Below are 14,188 nucleotides of genomic sequence, written 5' to 3' on the forward strand. Positions count from 1 at the left end.
CCATAAATCTGTGGATGTCACACATAGCCTTTGGTGTTATCAGTAAATGATGTGATTGCATTTCTGTGGGGCAATAGGAGTTGCCATTTCGTTCAGACTGCCATTGACTACAGGCAAGGGAGAATTTCTTCTGATGGCAGCAGGTTGATGCAGCAGGGCAGTAAGATGCCTTTCCAGTGCCTTCATGATGCTTGCTTTTTTTCTTTTTGCTGCAAAACTGAGGACTTCCTTTGTCATGTTAACTGTTTCCAAGCTAGCTGAATTATGCTGTTTCATGAAATTCTTTAAGCAGACCCTTTTGGAAAGGCAGTTCTGGAAATTCTCTACTTCATCTGATTTATTTTGATATAGCTGTTGCTAAACTGAATTTATTATCATCCACAGGGAAAAGTAAAACCTCTCAAGGTGGTGCAGTGGGGTCAGCCCCTTGGCTGGTGTGAACAGGCACTGACTTCAGCCCTGCTGTGCTGATTGCCAGTAGCAGAGATTCAGTCTTGCTGCACGGATTTCTTGAGTGACACACATGAAAATTAACTATTTCCCGTTATTATTTAGCTCACAGCCTGGTGCAAGAGCAGTAATCATACAGGAAGCTAAGGGGAGATCAGGGCACAGAAATTTAAAATGGCAGCTTTCTCAGCTAAAAGCACAGCCAGTCTGTAATGCTGGATGCAAGGATGAGTATGAAGGTATGATAGGAGCTTCTCTACCTCACCATTCAGTGACATCACTTGGCATCAGAGGAGAAGTGCGTTGATTTTACTGGAGCAGTCATGGTGACTGCTGCTCCAGGAGCTGCCTGTACCACCTCACTGTACCACCAAACAACTCTCTGCTGGGAGACCTGGATGAGGTAATAGCAGAGGACTATCTGGGATTGCAGAGTTCATCCTCATTGCTACTAGGCCCGCCCCAAACAGAGGAAGCCCCCAGGCTCCAAAGAAAAAAGTAAAAAAAAAAAAAATAGAGGCACTGGCTGGTGGTAGTATTTGCCTTTCTCTGTGGAGACAGGCCAAGCAAAGTGCATTTTTTTTTTCATGCTTTGTTCAGTGTTCTTTTTGCTTAGTGGGGTGCTGACCAAAATGGTATTTGGCCTTCCAGGGTGCTTTGTTCATTTGAAAACTGTGTATCCTCCCCTCACCTCCCCAGGGCTCTCCCTCACCTTACTCTTGCTGCCCTGAGCCTCTGCAAGGCAGGGGCTCCAAGTCTGCAATGAATATAGTCCCCCAGTCTGATATGTCTCCCCAGTCTGGCTCACACAGCCCAGAATAAGTGCATCCATTTTCCTTTGGAAGTGCTAGGTAGAACATGGTTCATTTCCTGAAATATGTGGATTTCAACACATTTCTATGCAAGGCATAAATCGAGGTCAAAAAGACCAGGCATGCCTAGGAAGCCCATGTATTTACTTAAAATGCTGTGAGGTTGTTGATGTCAGTGTAGTGTGTAAGGATTTCATACCAGTGTTCATTAAAATCTGCTGTGGAGAAACCTTTGAAAATAATATCTGGGTTAATCCTGTGTCTGAGGTATCTGGGTTGATCCCACAAACATAACAGCTTGAGTTCACCCAAAGACATTCATGCCAGGATTCAATGGGTTTGCTTCATTTTTGTGCAATGCCAGAGTAATTTTCTTTTTAAAATACACTGTGTAAAATACCATGTTTGGTTACCTAATAAAGGTTCTGGAAGCTACAGGGGTTCTGTTAATTTCAGACAATTTTATTCACATAGGAAAAATATCTAATAGAAATAGTTTATTGCAAATGTTTATGCTGTATTACCTACAGTTTTCAAGTTGCTGATGCCAATTAGACCCCTGGCAAAATGACTTAACCCTACTACCAGTTCATTCATTTTTCCCTTGTTACATACCTGGCTGAAAATAAGGGAACAGTGGCCGCTGCCCCATTGTTCTAGGCAGAACAACCCAGCAAATACTGGAGTTAGTAAATGTCAGCACTGAATGTGGACAAGGATTTGGCAACACATTTTGCAAAGGCTTCTGAGAATGAGGCCAATGGCTTTATGGCTGAGGACACCAGGACATGGCTCAGCTATTAATGGTCTCTGTAAGCTTCTGAGTTAATCAAGTGAAACCCTCCAGGTGTGAAAGTCTGGAGTGGGAGAGAGTTTAGAGTAGTGTAGGCTCTAAAAACTTAATTCCATCATTGCTGACAGTGAAAGCCTTATCACCTCTTAGAATCATCGAACCATAGAATGGTTTGGGTTGTAGGGGACCTTAAAGATCAGCGAGTTCCAACCCCCCCGCCATGGGCAAGGACACCTTCTACTAGACCAGGTTGCTTAAAGCCCCATCCAATCTGGCCTTGACCCTTCTGTGAATCACTGGAAAGTAGGTATGTTGGTGGGCACAGAGCATGCACGTGGTACTTCAGGGCCGTTGGGGCACTCAGTTGAAGGCAGGAGGTGTATTTGTCTACATTACAATCAGATGCTCCACTGGAAAGGCCCTTGGTGTGGGAAAAGGTATAAAGGTGCTTTGAAGCCCCGTTTTTTGAGACTGAACTTGCCGGTTTGCTCTAATAAGAGGCAATTTACAACAGCTCCCCTTACCTCCCACTTACTTTAATGCTTAATATCAAAATAATTCTTCTTTCATACAACACAAGATGTGGTGTGTTTTTTAACAGTAGATAGAGTTTAAACTTCATGCTTTGGCAGTTCTTTGGCCATATGCCTACAAATGGGGCTTGCCACGTCCGTGGGAACTGGAGGTGTTACCAGCTTCTATAGTGTGAAACCAGAGAAGTGGGCAAAATTCACCTTACACAAATACACTGTCTGCAGTATCCATCAATATCATGTGGTTTCTTGAGGAAGACAATAATTGATTTTGGTTGATTAGTTGCACCAGAGATACAACCTACAAACAACAGCTGCTTTTAAGAACTTGTTCAGCTAGGCAGCAATTGGGCGGGCCTGTTTTAATGGAGATGTTTACTATTTCAAATAAACTCTAGGGTAGAAGTGTTTCTTCCAAGATCTGGCCTCCTCTGTAGTTAGTTGAACAGAATTTCTATAATTGTTTACTGTAGCTCTGTTTGGTGGCTGCTGGTAATAAAATAAACACAAAACCTCCTAATTGAACGAAAAATTACTTCTCTGCTGTTACTTTAATTATTACAATAAATCCATTTACCACAATTAATTTATTTCTGGAGTGGTATAAATATTAGGGACCTATTTCTGTTAACATCTGCTTCTTAAAGGCTGCAGTTCTCGAACACTTAATCTAGAATATAATTACATCTTTACTCTGAAAGAAAGGAAAGTAAAGCCTTTTTATGTTACAGAGATTTTGTTAGGGTATGGTTTTAGCTGAAACTATCTTATCTATAAATAAATTTTAACTTTATAATTCCACAGTTATATTGGTATCCTCAATTTATTCTAGTCTTAAAATAACTGGTGTGAGACAACATAAATAGATATATCTATCTATGTGTCTATCCATACATATATATATATATATGCAACAGTGTGAAAAAACAGAGATAACTTTTGCAAATGAAGGAATCTTGTTATTCCTTTATGTTGAATCCCTTTATGATTTTCAAGTAAATTAACCCTTAAACTGAATGGCAACTCAGTCAAGCACACAATGTTTGATGTCATGGGTAGTCTCCATTCTCTACAGAATCAGTGCAATAGCCCCCAAAACCTCTTCTTATTAGTAGTTGAGCACTTTTCTGGTATGTGATGTCTGCTATGATAGTCCCAGGCTGACCCTCTGTTTTTAATGCACTGAAGCCCACCGCACCTCTGTGAGACTGGAAGGTCCTGTCGTCTCCATTTCCCAAACACAGTTCTGGGGCATGGAGAGGTTAAGAACTAATTTGGAGACAAATTTCCATGTCCAGAGCATAGGGGACCCCTGTTTATCCCTTTCTGTGCATTAGTATCTTCAGGCTGATGCCCACCTTTCCCTGGAAATCTCACCTCTGACCAGGATTTAAGCTGATAATTGAGAGGCTCTCTGCCAGATTTGTTGGGCCAGAAAGGGAAAGGGAGAGGGAACAGGACTTGACAGCCTAAGGATGTAGGGCACTTGCTCTTTCTGAATTGCTTACAGCATACGAAACCTTCAGATATCCTTGCTGGGAAGTAGTGGTTGGAGAAGAGGGATTTCAAAAATCCTTATATGTTTTCTTTTCAAGTAATCAGAAAACAAAATATCTATCCCTAAGTAAAATCTTTTAGCCACAACAGAATAGCTTCTCCAGGCCAGCTGCACAAATTGACCACCCCAAAGAGATGAAAGCTTTAGTCCTTTAATTCATGTTTCTTATCTGCTTGCATGTCATTGCCATGCAGCTGAATATACTGTAATTATTCTAGTATAATCCCTCTGTGAGAACACTTTTATTCAGGAAAATGGTATTGTTGTGTGAGTTGTACTTTGAACTGGGACAGAGTTATCCTGGGATGACCATGTAAGTCTCTCAATACAGGCAGGAGTTCCTTGAAACCCATCAAAATTGACACTCATGTTTTCACCAGTAACAAGGTCCTTCAAGCAGGTCAGTGCCACTCGGGCAGTTTTCATTTTAGCCAGACTGTGTCAAAGTAGCTCAAAGATCTTTACAGCTTGCTGCAATCCAAGTCGCTTCTAATGGACCGACATGTGCTCAAAAATGAATTCACATGACCTGAATCCAGCTTTTTAAAACAGTGAATATAAGAACTTTTAAGACCAGAAGAGAAAGGAGTCTCTAAAAAATAGCTTTTCTTTTTGCCTCTTTTGACTGATGTGCGTATGTGTGAAGGAGTGATAAACTGAAGCTGAGGATAGACTAAATGTAGAGAGGTAATTATTCTTCCAGAAGATAACAGTAAAAGCAACTGTGGCTGTGTAGTCATGGAGGTAACTTGCAAAGCCTATTTGTTTTGGGGAGAGGGTTGCCAGTTTTCAAAATCTCAGATTGTTAACTATTCCAAAAAGAGGGGTTTTTTTTGGTTGTTGGGTGTTTGGGGTTTTTTTCTCTCAAAACAATGCTTTACTTCCTTTGAAAACATGGAGTGAGTACTCATAGGGAAAACCAAAGCATACCTAAATTTCTGGCTCCAGGACGTAAAAGCGTGATCGAAATCTTTTCATGTGTGTATCTGTAAAAGAGGGTCTTACTCAATTTTTCAGCCCAACCACATGAAGCCCAGAAACTTTAGCTAGCTTGAAGCTATTTCTTACTCCAGCTCCAAAATTCCCTGGGAAACAGAGATGTTCTCATGGAGTTATAAAGTAATTTATGTGTGAGGGGACCCTGGAGGTCTCATGCCCCCGCCAACAGGAGCAGGTTGTTCCCATGCCCATCCTTGTCCCATTATGTTTGGACTCTTGCCCAGGATGGAGATCCCATGGTCCCCCTGGGAAACCTGCTCCCAGGTTGGGCCGCCATCCTGAGGACTACATATGACCTCATTGCAGCATCCCCTTTTGCAAGCTGTGTCCCCACACTGCCAGTGTGTGCCTGCTGGGACAGCCTGGTCCCCTTATCCCTCCCCTCATCCCTGCAGCAGCTGCTGGCGGTTGTTTATTGTTTATTTTCATTATGGTGCTTAATCTCGCCACAAGCAAAATGCCAAATAATTGGACAGAGCCATCATCATCATCCTGCCGTGAAGAAGTCTGAAATCTTAACTGGACTTCCTGAAGAGAGATATTGAAGAATAAACCCCGACTCTCCAGCTTAGGTACCAACAGGATTGCTTTCACCTGTGACTTCAAGCAGAACTTTATGGTAGCATGGAAGTATAGGTAATAGGTGTAGAAAAGAGCCTATGTTTGAGTTGTCTTTCATCTTACTGTTGTTTTCTGTCTCAAAGTCATCTCGAGTCTTTAATGAATATTAAAACCCCTTACCTTGTATCAGGCCACACCTATGATCCCCTTCAGTGAAACTAGTCTGTACAGACCAGGGCTCTGTGGCTGATGAATAATCTGAGCAAAAAAGGCACAAACTTTGTGTCTTGTCTCATAGAGTCTTGATAATGTCTCTTGCTGTGGTGGTTTCCTTGCAGCTGAAAGAGCTTGGGCTTTATTTCTTCTTCCTCATCTTTGTATGGAAACAACTGTCTACTTGGTTTACAAAGTTAAATAAAATATGGGACCTGAACAAATTAAAAGCAATGCACGCAAAATGTTTACACTGGTGATCTTGCTAATGGATGGGAAGCTTACTCTGAGGATGTAAAACAATTGGCGCTCTATTCCCCCAAAGCTTTCTTAACTGGGCCCCCATCTGTACAGCTGCAATTTCTGTTCCTGAGAGTTTTTAAACAGACAAAGCATGAGACCTTCATGAAGGAGCTGTAACTATCATCATACCTACCCTTCAGGTAGCTTGCCACGGACATGCCTTCCCCAAGCATCTGCAGCTCTGGTTGCATGTGGCTTATACAGCAGCTGTGCCTTTGTATCCCCTTGCCTTACTACGGGGTCACCCAGCTGAGATCTAGCCCTTCCCAAGTGAACACAAATCATGCCAGCTATCTCGGTCTTCCTCACCCATTTCTGCAGTCACATTGCACTGATTAACACATTCCTGTCTGCTCTGTTGCTGTGCTGAAGACATGCTCTGAGAAGGAGAAGTACTCAGGGCAGCTGAAGGGCTGTCGAATGTACCAGGTACATCAAACAAACAAGGGGGAAAGATTCTCTCTGCAAAGTCTTTTGGCAGCCATGATTCCAGGTGGTGCTTATCATAATAGTGGCCATCATTTATTTTTATTTACTTATTTACTTACTTTATTTACTAATCTCCCCACGTGCACCCCCCCTTGCACCCCCTGCCCAGTGGCTCGCTGGTGCTTGTAGCAAACCTCTGTCACCCCAGGAGCTACAGGGAAAGAGGAGACAGGCTTCTTGGGGACAGGCAGAACAGTAGTCCCTTGGATGAGCAGACTGCCTTGGAGGCACCAGGAAACTTTTGATTAGCTCTGAAACAAGACCTGAGGACCAGTGATCCTGAGCCTGGGGGTCTGCTGCAGTAAGGGTTTTATGAAAAGGGAAAACTCAGGCAAGTGACATGGTAGCCTGTACCCATGTGGCTAAGAAGAAACTTTGAAGAGGTTAAGCCATCAGTCTCCAATGTCTGGTCACAAAAGGTTGTCAATTACAATGGGCAGGTCTTAACTCGCTTGAAAAAAGTTAGTTAATGTGTTTTAGTGTTCTGTGTGATGAATACACAGTAACTGACTGCTGGAAAATGTTTGCGACTCTTGGCCTAAATGTATGCTTCTTAAAAAAATTTTAAGACATCAGTTCCTTAAGATATGTCTAAGAAATGTTTTATTCATTTCTTGAACAAAGCATAACAACAACAAACTTGCAAATCTACGGGATAATATTTAATCTGCTTTATAAACATGCTATTTGATCTTGGGCTGGCTAAGCTCCACCAGCTAACATACTTTTTTTGTTGAATTATACTTATGTTAGCTATGACATTGTGATTGAAGTCAAGACTACAATCAAGCTGCAAGTTTTTCAGCATGACTTAATTCCCTAATCTGCGCAATGTTTGAGTCATATCCATGTGATGCATACATGTTCCTTAGGCTAGATCAAGTGTTTTAGATGACTGGAAAGGCAACAGAAAGTTTTGCTGCTATGCAAAACCAGATTATATCAGCAAGCTGGAAATGGCTGCTTGTTCTGTTTCAGGGCCAGTCATGCCATACAAGGCCACATCCATCTTGTGGCAGAGCAGAGTAAAATCTCTTGTGTTTGCTGAGGACCACACCTCTCCTCTGTTTTGCAAGCAGACTCTTTCACACTGAAATCCCACACTGGAAAACTCTGCATCAGTGTGGGCAAAGAGTCGGACAGTTTTGTTCACCTACCAGAAAATGAAATACTACAGCATCACTCAGGAATACATTTTGAGCAGCTGCTTACTTCAGGATGGACCTACCTGTCATACTGCTTATGTCTACAGTGCTTCTCTGCATTTGCATATTTATTCATGAATGGTTAAGTACATCTAACATTAACATGCCTGCTCACACTACAGCCATGTAAACGATTTTTTTTCTTTTTTTTTTTGGAAGTCAAGGGAAGGCCTGCTGGCAAAGGAACAAGCCTTTCTATAATCTCGTTACTTGTCCCAGTAACCTCTTTACTAATGCTGGCAATTGTGCAGCACACCAGCAGGTCAGACCCAGACCTGCTGGGTGACCTACACTAGCTGGGTTAGGGCCAGCTGGATGGCAGGTGAAGCTGCATAAAAATATGGCAGGCAAGAGATGCAGTGTTCGGAGAGGCCGTGGGAATAGGTTCGAAAGGAAAAGGGAGGAATCCCAGCAGAGTTTTAGTGGTGGTCATTCTTGCACTTGTGTTCCTTGCAAACTCAGTTTTATTGACCCAGGCAGATGCTTGGGAGCATGCACAGGCAGAGCAGGCTCTACCATGCCGGTAAGCTCTCCCTCTTGTAGCTGATCCACTGGCTGACAAAGCTCCAGGTAGCTGCTGAACAGCAAAGCAGGTCTCGCTGCTGCCTCCAGAGCTCCAGATCTGCCTGGAAAACTCAGCCTTATTGCACCAAGGGAGTTTTCTGAAATGCAAAGAGAAAATCTGAAATGCAGCCAGTTGTGCTAGCATCCTAATGGGAGTGTTTGGGGCTAATATCTGACTCACACTGCCAGGTGAAGGAAGAGTTTATTACACTCTTTTAGTAGGGCATGGGCTAGTTATATGCAGATTTGAGAATATGAGGAACCAACCTCCTGCATTCACCTTTTTTCCAGGACAGAAATACTGAATGCATGTAGGGAGAAAATAATTTCAGCTCTAAATCGTTAATGTCTGGTCATCTTCAAACCTCAAAACCCAAAGACTTTTGACAAAACTTCAATTTGGCAAAGATTTCAGTAAAAGTGCCTTTGATGTAGCACTACTGATTTCAGTGGAATTACACCAGTGAACATTATTTCCCATTTTGCATGGCACAGAAGAGCACCATTACCCTGAGTAGTCTACATTCAGTAGTGTTTCTCAAGAGCAGGCACATTTTACTGAAGGAGGCTGTCTTGGGTCAACTTTTGTCCTTTGTTTCACCTCAGGATTATCAGCTTCCTTGAAAATTACTCAGCAGGCAGAGAAGTGCTCCACTTGAGAAAGCACTGCTCTCAAGGAGAGATAGTACTGATTGCCCCTCTAACCACTTGTAAATACAAAAAAAAAAAAAAAAAAAACAACGAACTTCTTGAGGAAACTACATCAAAAGGTAGCAGCACAGCAAGAACTGGCTTTTATATTGTCATAAAGAGTCAAATGGCAAGTCTGGCAAATGCAACCGGGCTTCAGGTTAAGACACTGCCACACTTCATGTGGGACTGGAAATGTGTTATTCCTTATGAGCAATGTTTATGGAAGTAGGTACGAAATCAGCAAGACTGATGGGTAGAATTAATCACCTTTCACAAGTAGGGAGACCGGAGGTGGCATGTAATGAGCATAATGGTATATGGAAATGGTGCTAAAAAGATTTAGTTGCTGTAATAAAACGTCCCCCAATACTTAAACTTTTGATGCAACATTAAAGCACAATGCAGCATTGAAAGTAAAGATTTTTCTTTTCAATACAGCATTTATTCTACCATGTGCATTTGAGGGGCTATGCATTATTTCCTTGCTAGCACTAAATGTAAACAACTTAAAACCCTCAGACTTTACTGTCCTGAAGCATGAATCTGGAATAAATAGCATGTAAGGGAGCCGTGCACCACATTTATGGCCATCACTGTGTCTACTGCGTTCAGACATTTGGCATGATTTCTTTCTGTCCTGTCCAACATCTGTTCACTTATTTCTGTCCTCACCATGATCTGTTCACAGAATCATGACCTGTTTTTTTTCCTTTTTTGCATGGTGCAGAAGTCACTCTGCTTTCCTGTGCTTGAACAAAATAAACAAGGAGCTGGCATCTCTGCAATTTCACTTGTGCGCAGAGAAACCGAGTCACCTGAGAGCAGCAGTGACCTAGAGCATCGCAAGCCCAGTGCCCTTTCCACTTCAGTAACAGAGAGCCTTTTTAATGACATGATCTAATTTCTGCTGAAGGATTTAGCCCTGAAGAAACTGTACTGTTGCAGTAAATGAAGGAATACTAATACCAACTGTACATAGCATAGTTGCTGTTGTACCAGTGAAGTGGTGCCTTCTGAAAGTACAGCCTATTCACGTTCCAGTATTGGAATGAGCTGTACAAATACCTGTAATTTTATGACAGTATATCTGGCCACTTCTGGAGCCCTCTGTCATTTTGACAATGTTTAATCATACAGCACAACTTTGGTGCATAAAGAAGCTCCAAGATGCAGTAGAGGGTTAGAGCTCGTAACAGACAATGAAGGCGGAGCAATGCTGAAATAGTAGCTTGTGGCCATTTTAATCACAGATGGTTAAGTAAAGCAAATGCACAAAATCATTGTTAAGCAGGGGTAACTCGCACAGCTAGCTATTTTTGGGCTCCATTCTCATGCAAGCATTCTCCTTTTAGCAGATTTGAGAAACACCTCCTATTCTTCCAGGGATAAGATTTTGCAAGATTTTTTTGAGAAGCATAACCTGAATTTCATAGCTGTGGAGGACAGATGGCAGTGAACCGCCTTTTATTTCCAAGCCACATCTGGCTCTGGTTTGCATATGGCTGGACTGCCTCGATGCTGGCTGCCTCACTGTACTGTCTCATACCCAGGAGCTGTGCCCAGTGCAGCTCTACCACCACCTCCCTATTGTGCCCTACTCACCCTTGGTCTCATCATGTGTGCCAAAGCATTCCCCCTGGGTTTCTGATGAAAATGCCCTGGGAAAGGTTTGCTCAAAGCAGGTGAGAGATTCTTCCACCCCTGCTGACTCTCTCAGCAGTCATCTGGCCAGTCATCTTTCCGGACAGCAAGATGGTCCCCTGACACGTGCCTGCCTATTTGCCTATTGTATTTGCAGTGGGTGTATAAATATACATAACCTCAACAGCTTGGCAAATAGACCCTCTGAATTTTCAGAAATGCTTCTTATAAATGTTTCTATTTCTCAGAGTCTTCCTGTCTGGATTCCTCAGTGTAGTATTTAACGAATGCCTTAATTTTCATCTTAAAAAAGAGAGCCAGAAACATCAAAGTACCAGCTTTCCTGTTTTAGATAAAATATGCTGACATTTCACCCAAGAGGGAGGATTTTTAGTAGATCATAGCATTCTTGTCTTTAAATATGTCTTTTAAAAAATCTCATTGATGCTTTCCAGTTTCAAATTCATGCTATTAATAGGTCAAAAAAAGAGGCTCCTGGGAGAAAGAAATCATGTGATTTTGTAACTTAAATGTTTCACATAAACAAAGACCAAAACAAAAGCTGCACAAAGTATCTCATTTTTGGTGTACAGCAGTTGTACTGAAGCAACTGGCTTCTCCCTGTCTGAGCATCAGCATGGAGATTCTGTAAAAGCACATCGAAAAAAGCCTGGATTTTATCTGTCCTCCTGTAGCAAATGAGGACTGGCTGTTAACTGAATGTCTTCAGTGCTGCCCAAGCAGCACTTTGCCAAAGGCTTTATTAGGACTGCTGGAGCCATATCTAAAAGAGGTTTAAAACAGAGAAGGCTGCCTTCATCTTTAGAGTTTGGTCTTTAGAAACTTGGAGGTTTTTTTCCAACGTGAGTATCACTCAGGTTTTCAGATTCAAGACCGCAGGTGACTATGACACGTGTAGCAACGTAGTTCCACATGCAGCTGGCCACATTTCTTTTTAAAGAAAAGACAGCAATTTTCTAAAGAGCAATCAGTCTTCACAGTGCTTTGCACTGGATCTAGCCCAGAAGGTGTCCACTGAGTTGTGCTTCTGAGACCTCTTAAATGCCAAAGCACAGGTTGTTAAATGCTTAGCACCACAGGACCTGTAAATCAATTTTTGACTCTCTCACTTTGTTTCTTGGTACATGTTGTGACTTGTGAGTCTGCTGCTGAGGGGACATTTCAATAGCACATTGGGCCTGAACGAACTGATGAAACTTCTGGGCAGTAATCAGCTGGGTTGAACTGGAAAGCAAAGGTCCCACAGAGAAATCTCACTACCAGCCCACAAAATGCAGCAGGAGGCACTTGTAGATGGTAGTGGCAGCAAAAGGAGCAGCAAACTTGCAGAAACTGTGTCTGGAGATAGCCATCCCTAATGTATTGTGAACTAACACCTTGGAGGCCATAAGCAAAGCTGATTTCAGCGGGGTGGAGCATATCTCCAGCATCAACAGGTCCAACCATTGAACATGACTGCATGGTAAAGAGCACGAGACCTCTTCTGTCATGCAGAAGTCCTAATTTGTATAGAAATCACTTAAAACACACCTAGAAGCCCTCTGGTGCACAGCACAGTTAAAGTCAGTGAAAGCTGGAGTAATTTATAAAGTCTAATTCGCTTGTGTGGTTTGTATTGCTTTCTGTCTGCTGCCTTACTAAAATCTAATTGCCTGATGTCAAATAGGCCTTGGAGTGACAAGAATAGTTTGTGTATAGATACTATGTCTATATATACACTCAAAAACTAACAAGTAAGCCTTGTCTGTCATGTCAAAAATCTTTCTATTTTGGGCTGGGTTTGAAGCCTGCTTTTAGTAGTGAATGTTTTTTCTTTGTACATAGTTTGCACAAGTCAGGTTCCATTCCAGCAATGAACATGGCATTGAAAAGACTGATACTGCATGTTTGGGCAGCCTCTGCAATCCTATTTCTTTGAACTGATGATTTCCTTATTAGCTTGTCTTTGCTGGAGAGGATACACGCTCTCACAGCTGGTGCCTTGAACTAGCATTGCCAGTTGCTTTGCGAATTCAAAACCAAGGCTCCCCTTTTCTGGTCAGTGCAAGAGGCTAATTTGGTCAGTCCCTTGGCTGACCATTTTTTCCACCAGCTCCATTTCCTTCTTGCCAAGGAGCAAAGTCCTGCGTGGCTTTGGGCTCCTGATATTCCTTTTGACGGGTGCTGGTCCTGTCTGTCAAATGATCTGCCGCATCTCTCTGGCAGGATTTGGGCCAAACAAGACACACAGTCTGATGTACTGTTTAAAGGATTGCTTGCAACCAGTGCATCGCCACTGGTGAAGTCCCCTGGGTGAGCTGCAGCTGGATTAGACAGTGGCCAGGTGAGGTTGTAGCCATGTTTTTGGTGTAGAAAGCACAGCAAAATTTCCAGGAATAATTCTATTGGATGTATGCTATTGTTGCTTTCTGTGACAGTGTTGCTGTGCCCTGGGACACCCATGGTTTCTGGAAGATGTTTGTTCATTTGTTTTAATTTGTGTCTAGCTAAAATGTGATATGTCTACTCGTGTGAATGTATATGTGTGTGTGTCTGTCTGTATGCCTGTAAATGTGTGGAGACACATCTGTGGTATAAATGAAAAATAACATCTTTGATTAATTTAATAGTAGACTGATTTTATCCTTCATGAAACTCATTACATTTAGAGCACGCTGCTCTTTTTTTTTTGAAGCTTTAAGAAGTTTATGATTTTAGTCCTTCCAGCACATGCCTTGTCATTCACAAGAGATCCGCAGTTTTGTTCAAAGATTTCAGTTTTTGCAGAACCAGCTAATTTGTGTGGTCTAAGCTCTTGATTTTATTAGGATCTAAAAATAACTTCATGTTAAGGCATTGATGGTGAATAAAGTGTATACTGTAAAACTGACACTCTAAAACTGGAAGACCTGACATCTGGATAAACAGCCAATGGATTGCCTGAAATTGACTGTAAAGCAGTAATCAGAAATTCAGTGGGGACAATCTAATATTCAAAAGCAGAGGCAGCTCCTTCTCAATCTTCAGATGGTTTTTGTTCAGTCTGTTCCTAAGGTTTGGATTTTTTCACCTTACAGTCAAAAGCTCTTCGGGAAAAATGGCTGCTACAGGGAATTCCTGCTGGCTCTGCAGAAGAGGAAGAAGCCAGAAGGAGGCAGTCAGAAGAGGATGAACTGAAGGTGAAAAAGCTGGAAGAAAACATACACAGGTAGGGACAGCTTCCCTTTGCTTTGCCTAAGAACAGTCACTCCCACTAAGGCTAGAGACATTCCTCACCCAGGTCCTCATCTCCGGCAGCAGCTGATGGCAGCTGCACAGGGAAGAGTGTAAGAGGCAGGCACACATACAGCCAAACCTGCCCGGAATTTGTCTCC

General features: G+C 42.4%; 1 protein-coding gene across 5 annotated transcripts in view; it reads left to right on the plus strand.

Moving 5' to 3' along the window:
• PALM2AKAP2 (PALM2 and AKAP2 fusion) overlaps nucleotides 1-14,188 on the plus strand; it is a 272,860-nt gene that overhangs the window by 47,556 nt on the left and 211,116 nt on the right. For all 5 annotated transcript variants that reach the window (XM_030003825.2, XM_030003827.2, XM_030003826.2 and 2 more), the window contains exon 3: nucleotides 13,892-14,022. In XM_030003825.2, the coding sequence (XP_029859685.1) occupies nucleotides 13,892-14,022 (131 nt within the window). The remainder of the gene's footprint in view (nucleotides 1-13,891; nucleotides 14,023-14,188) is intronic.

Source organism: Aquila chrysaetos, chromosome Z, assembly GCF_900496995.4.
Source record: "Aquila chrysaetos chrysaetos chromosome Z, bAquChr1.4, whole genome shotgun sequence".
Lineage (NCBI taxonomy): Eukaryota > Metazoa > Chordata > Aves > Accipitriformes > Accipitridae > Aquila > Aquila chrysaetos.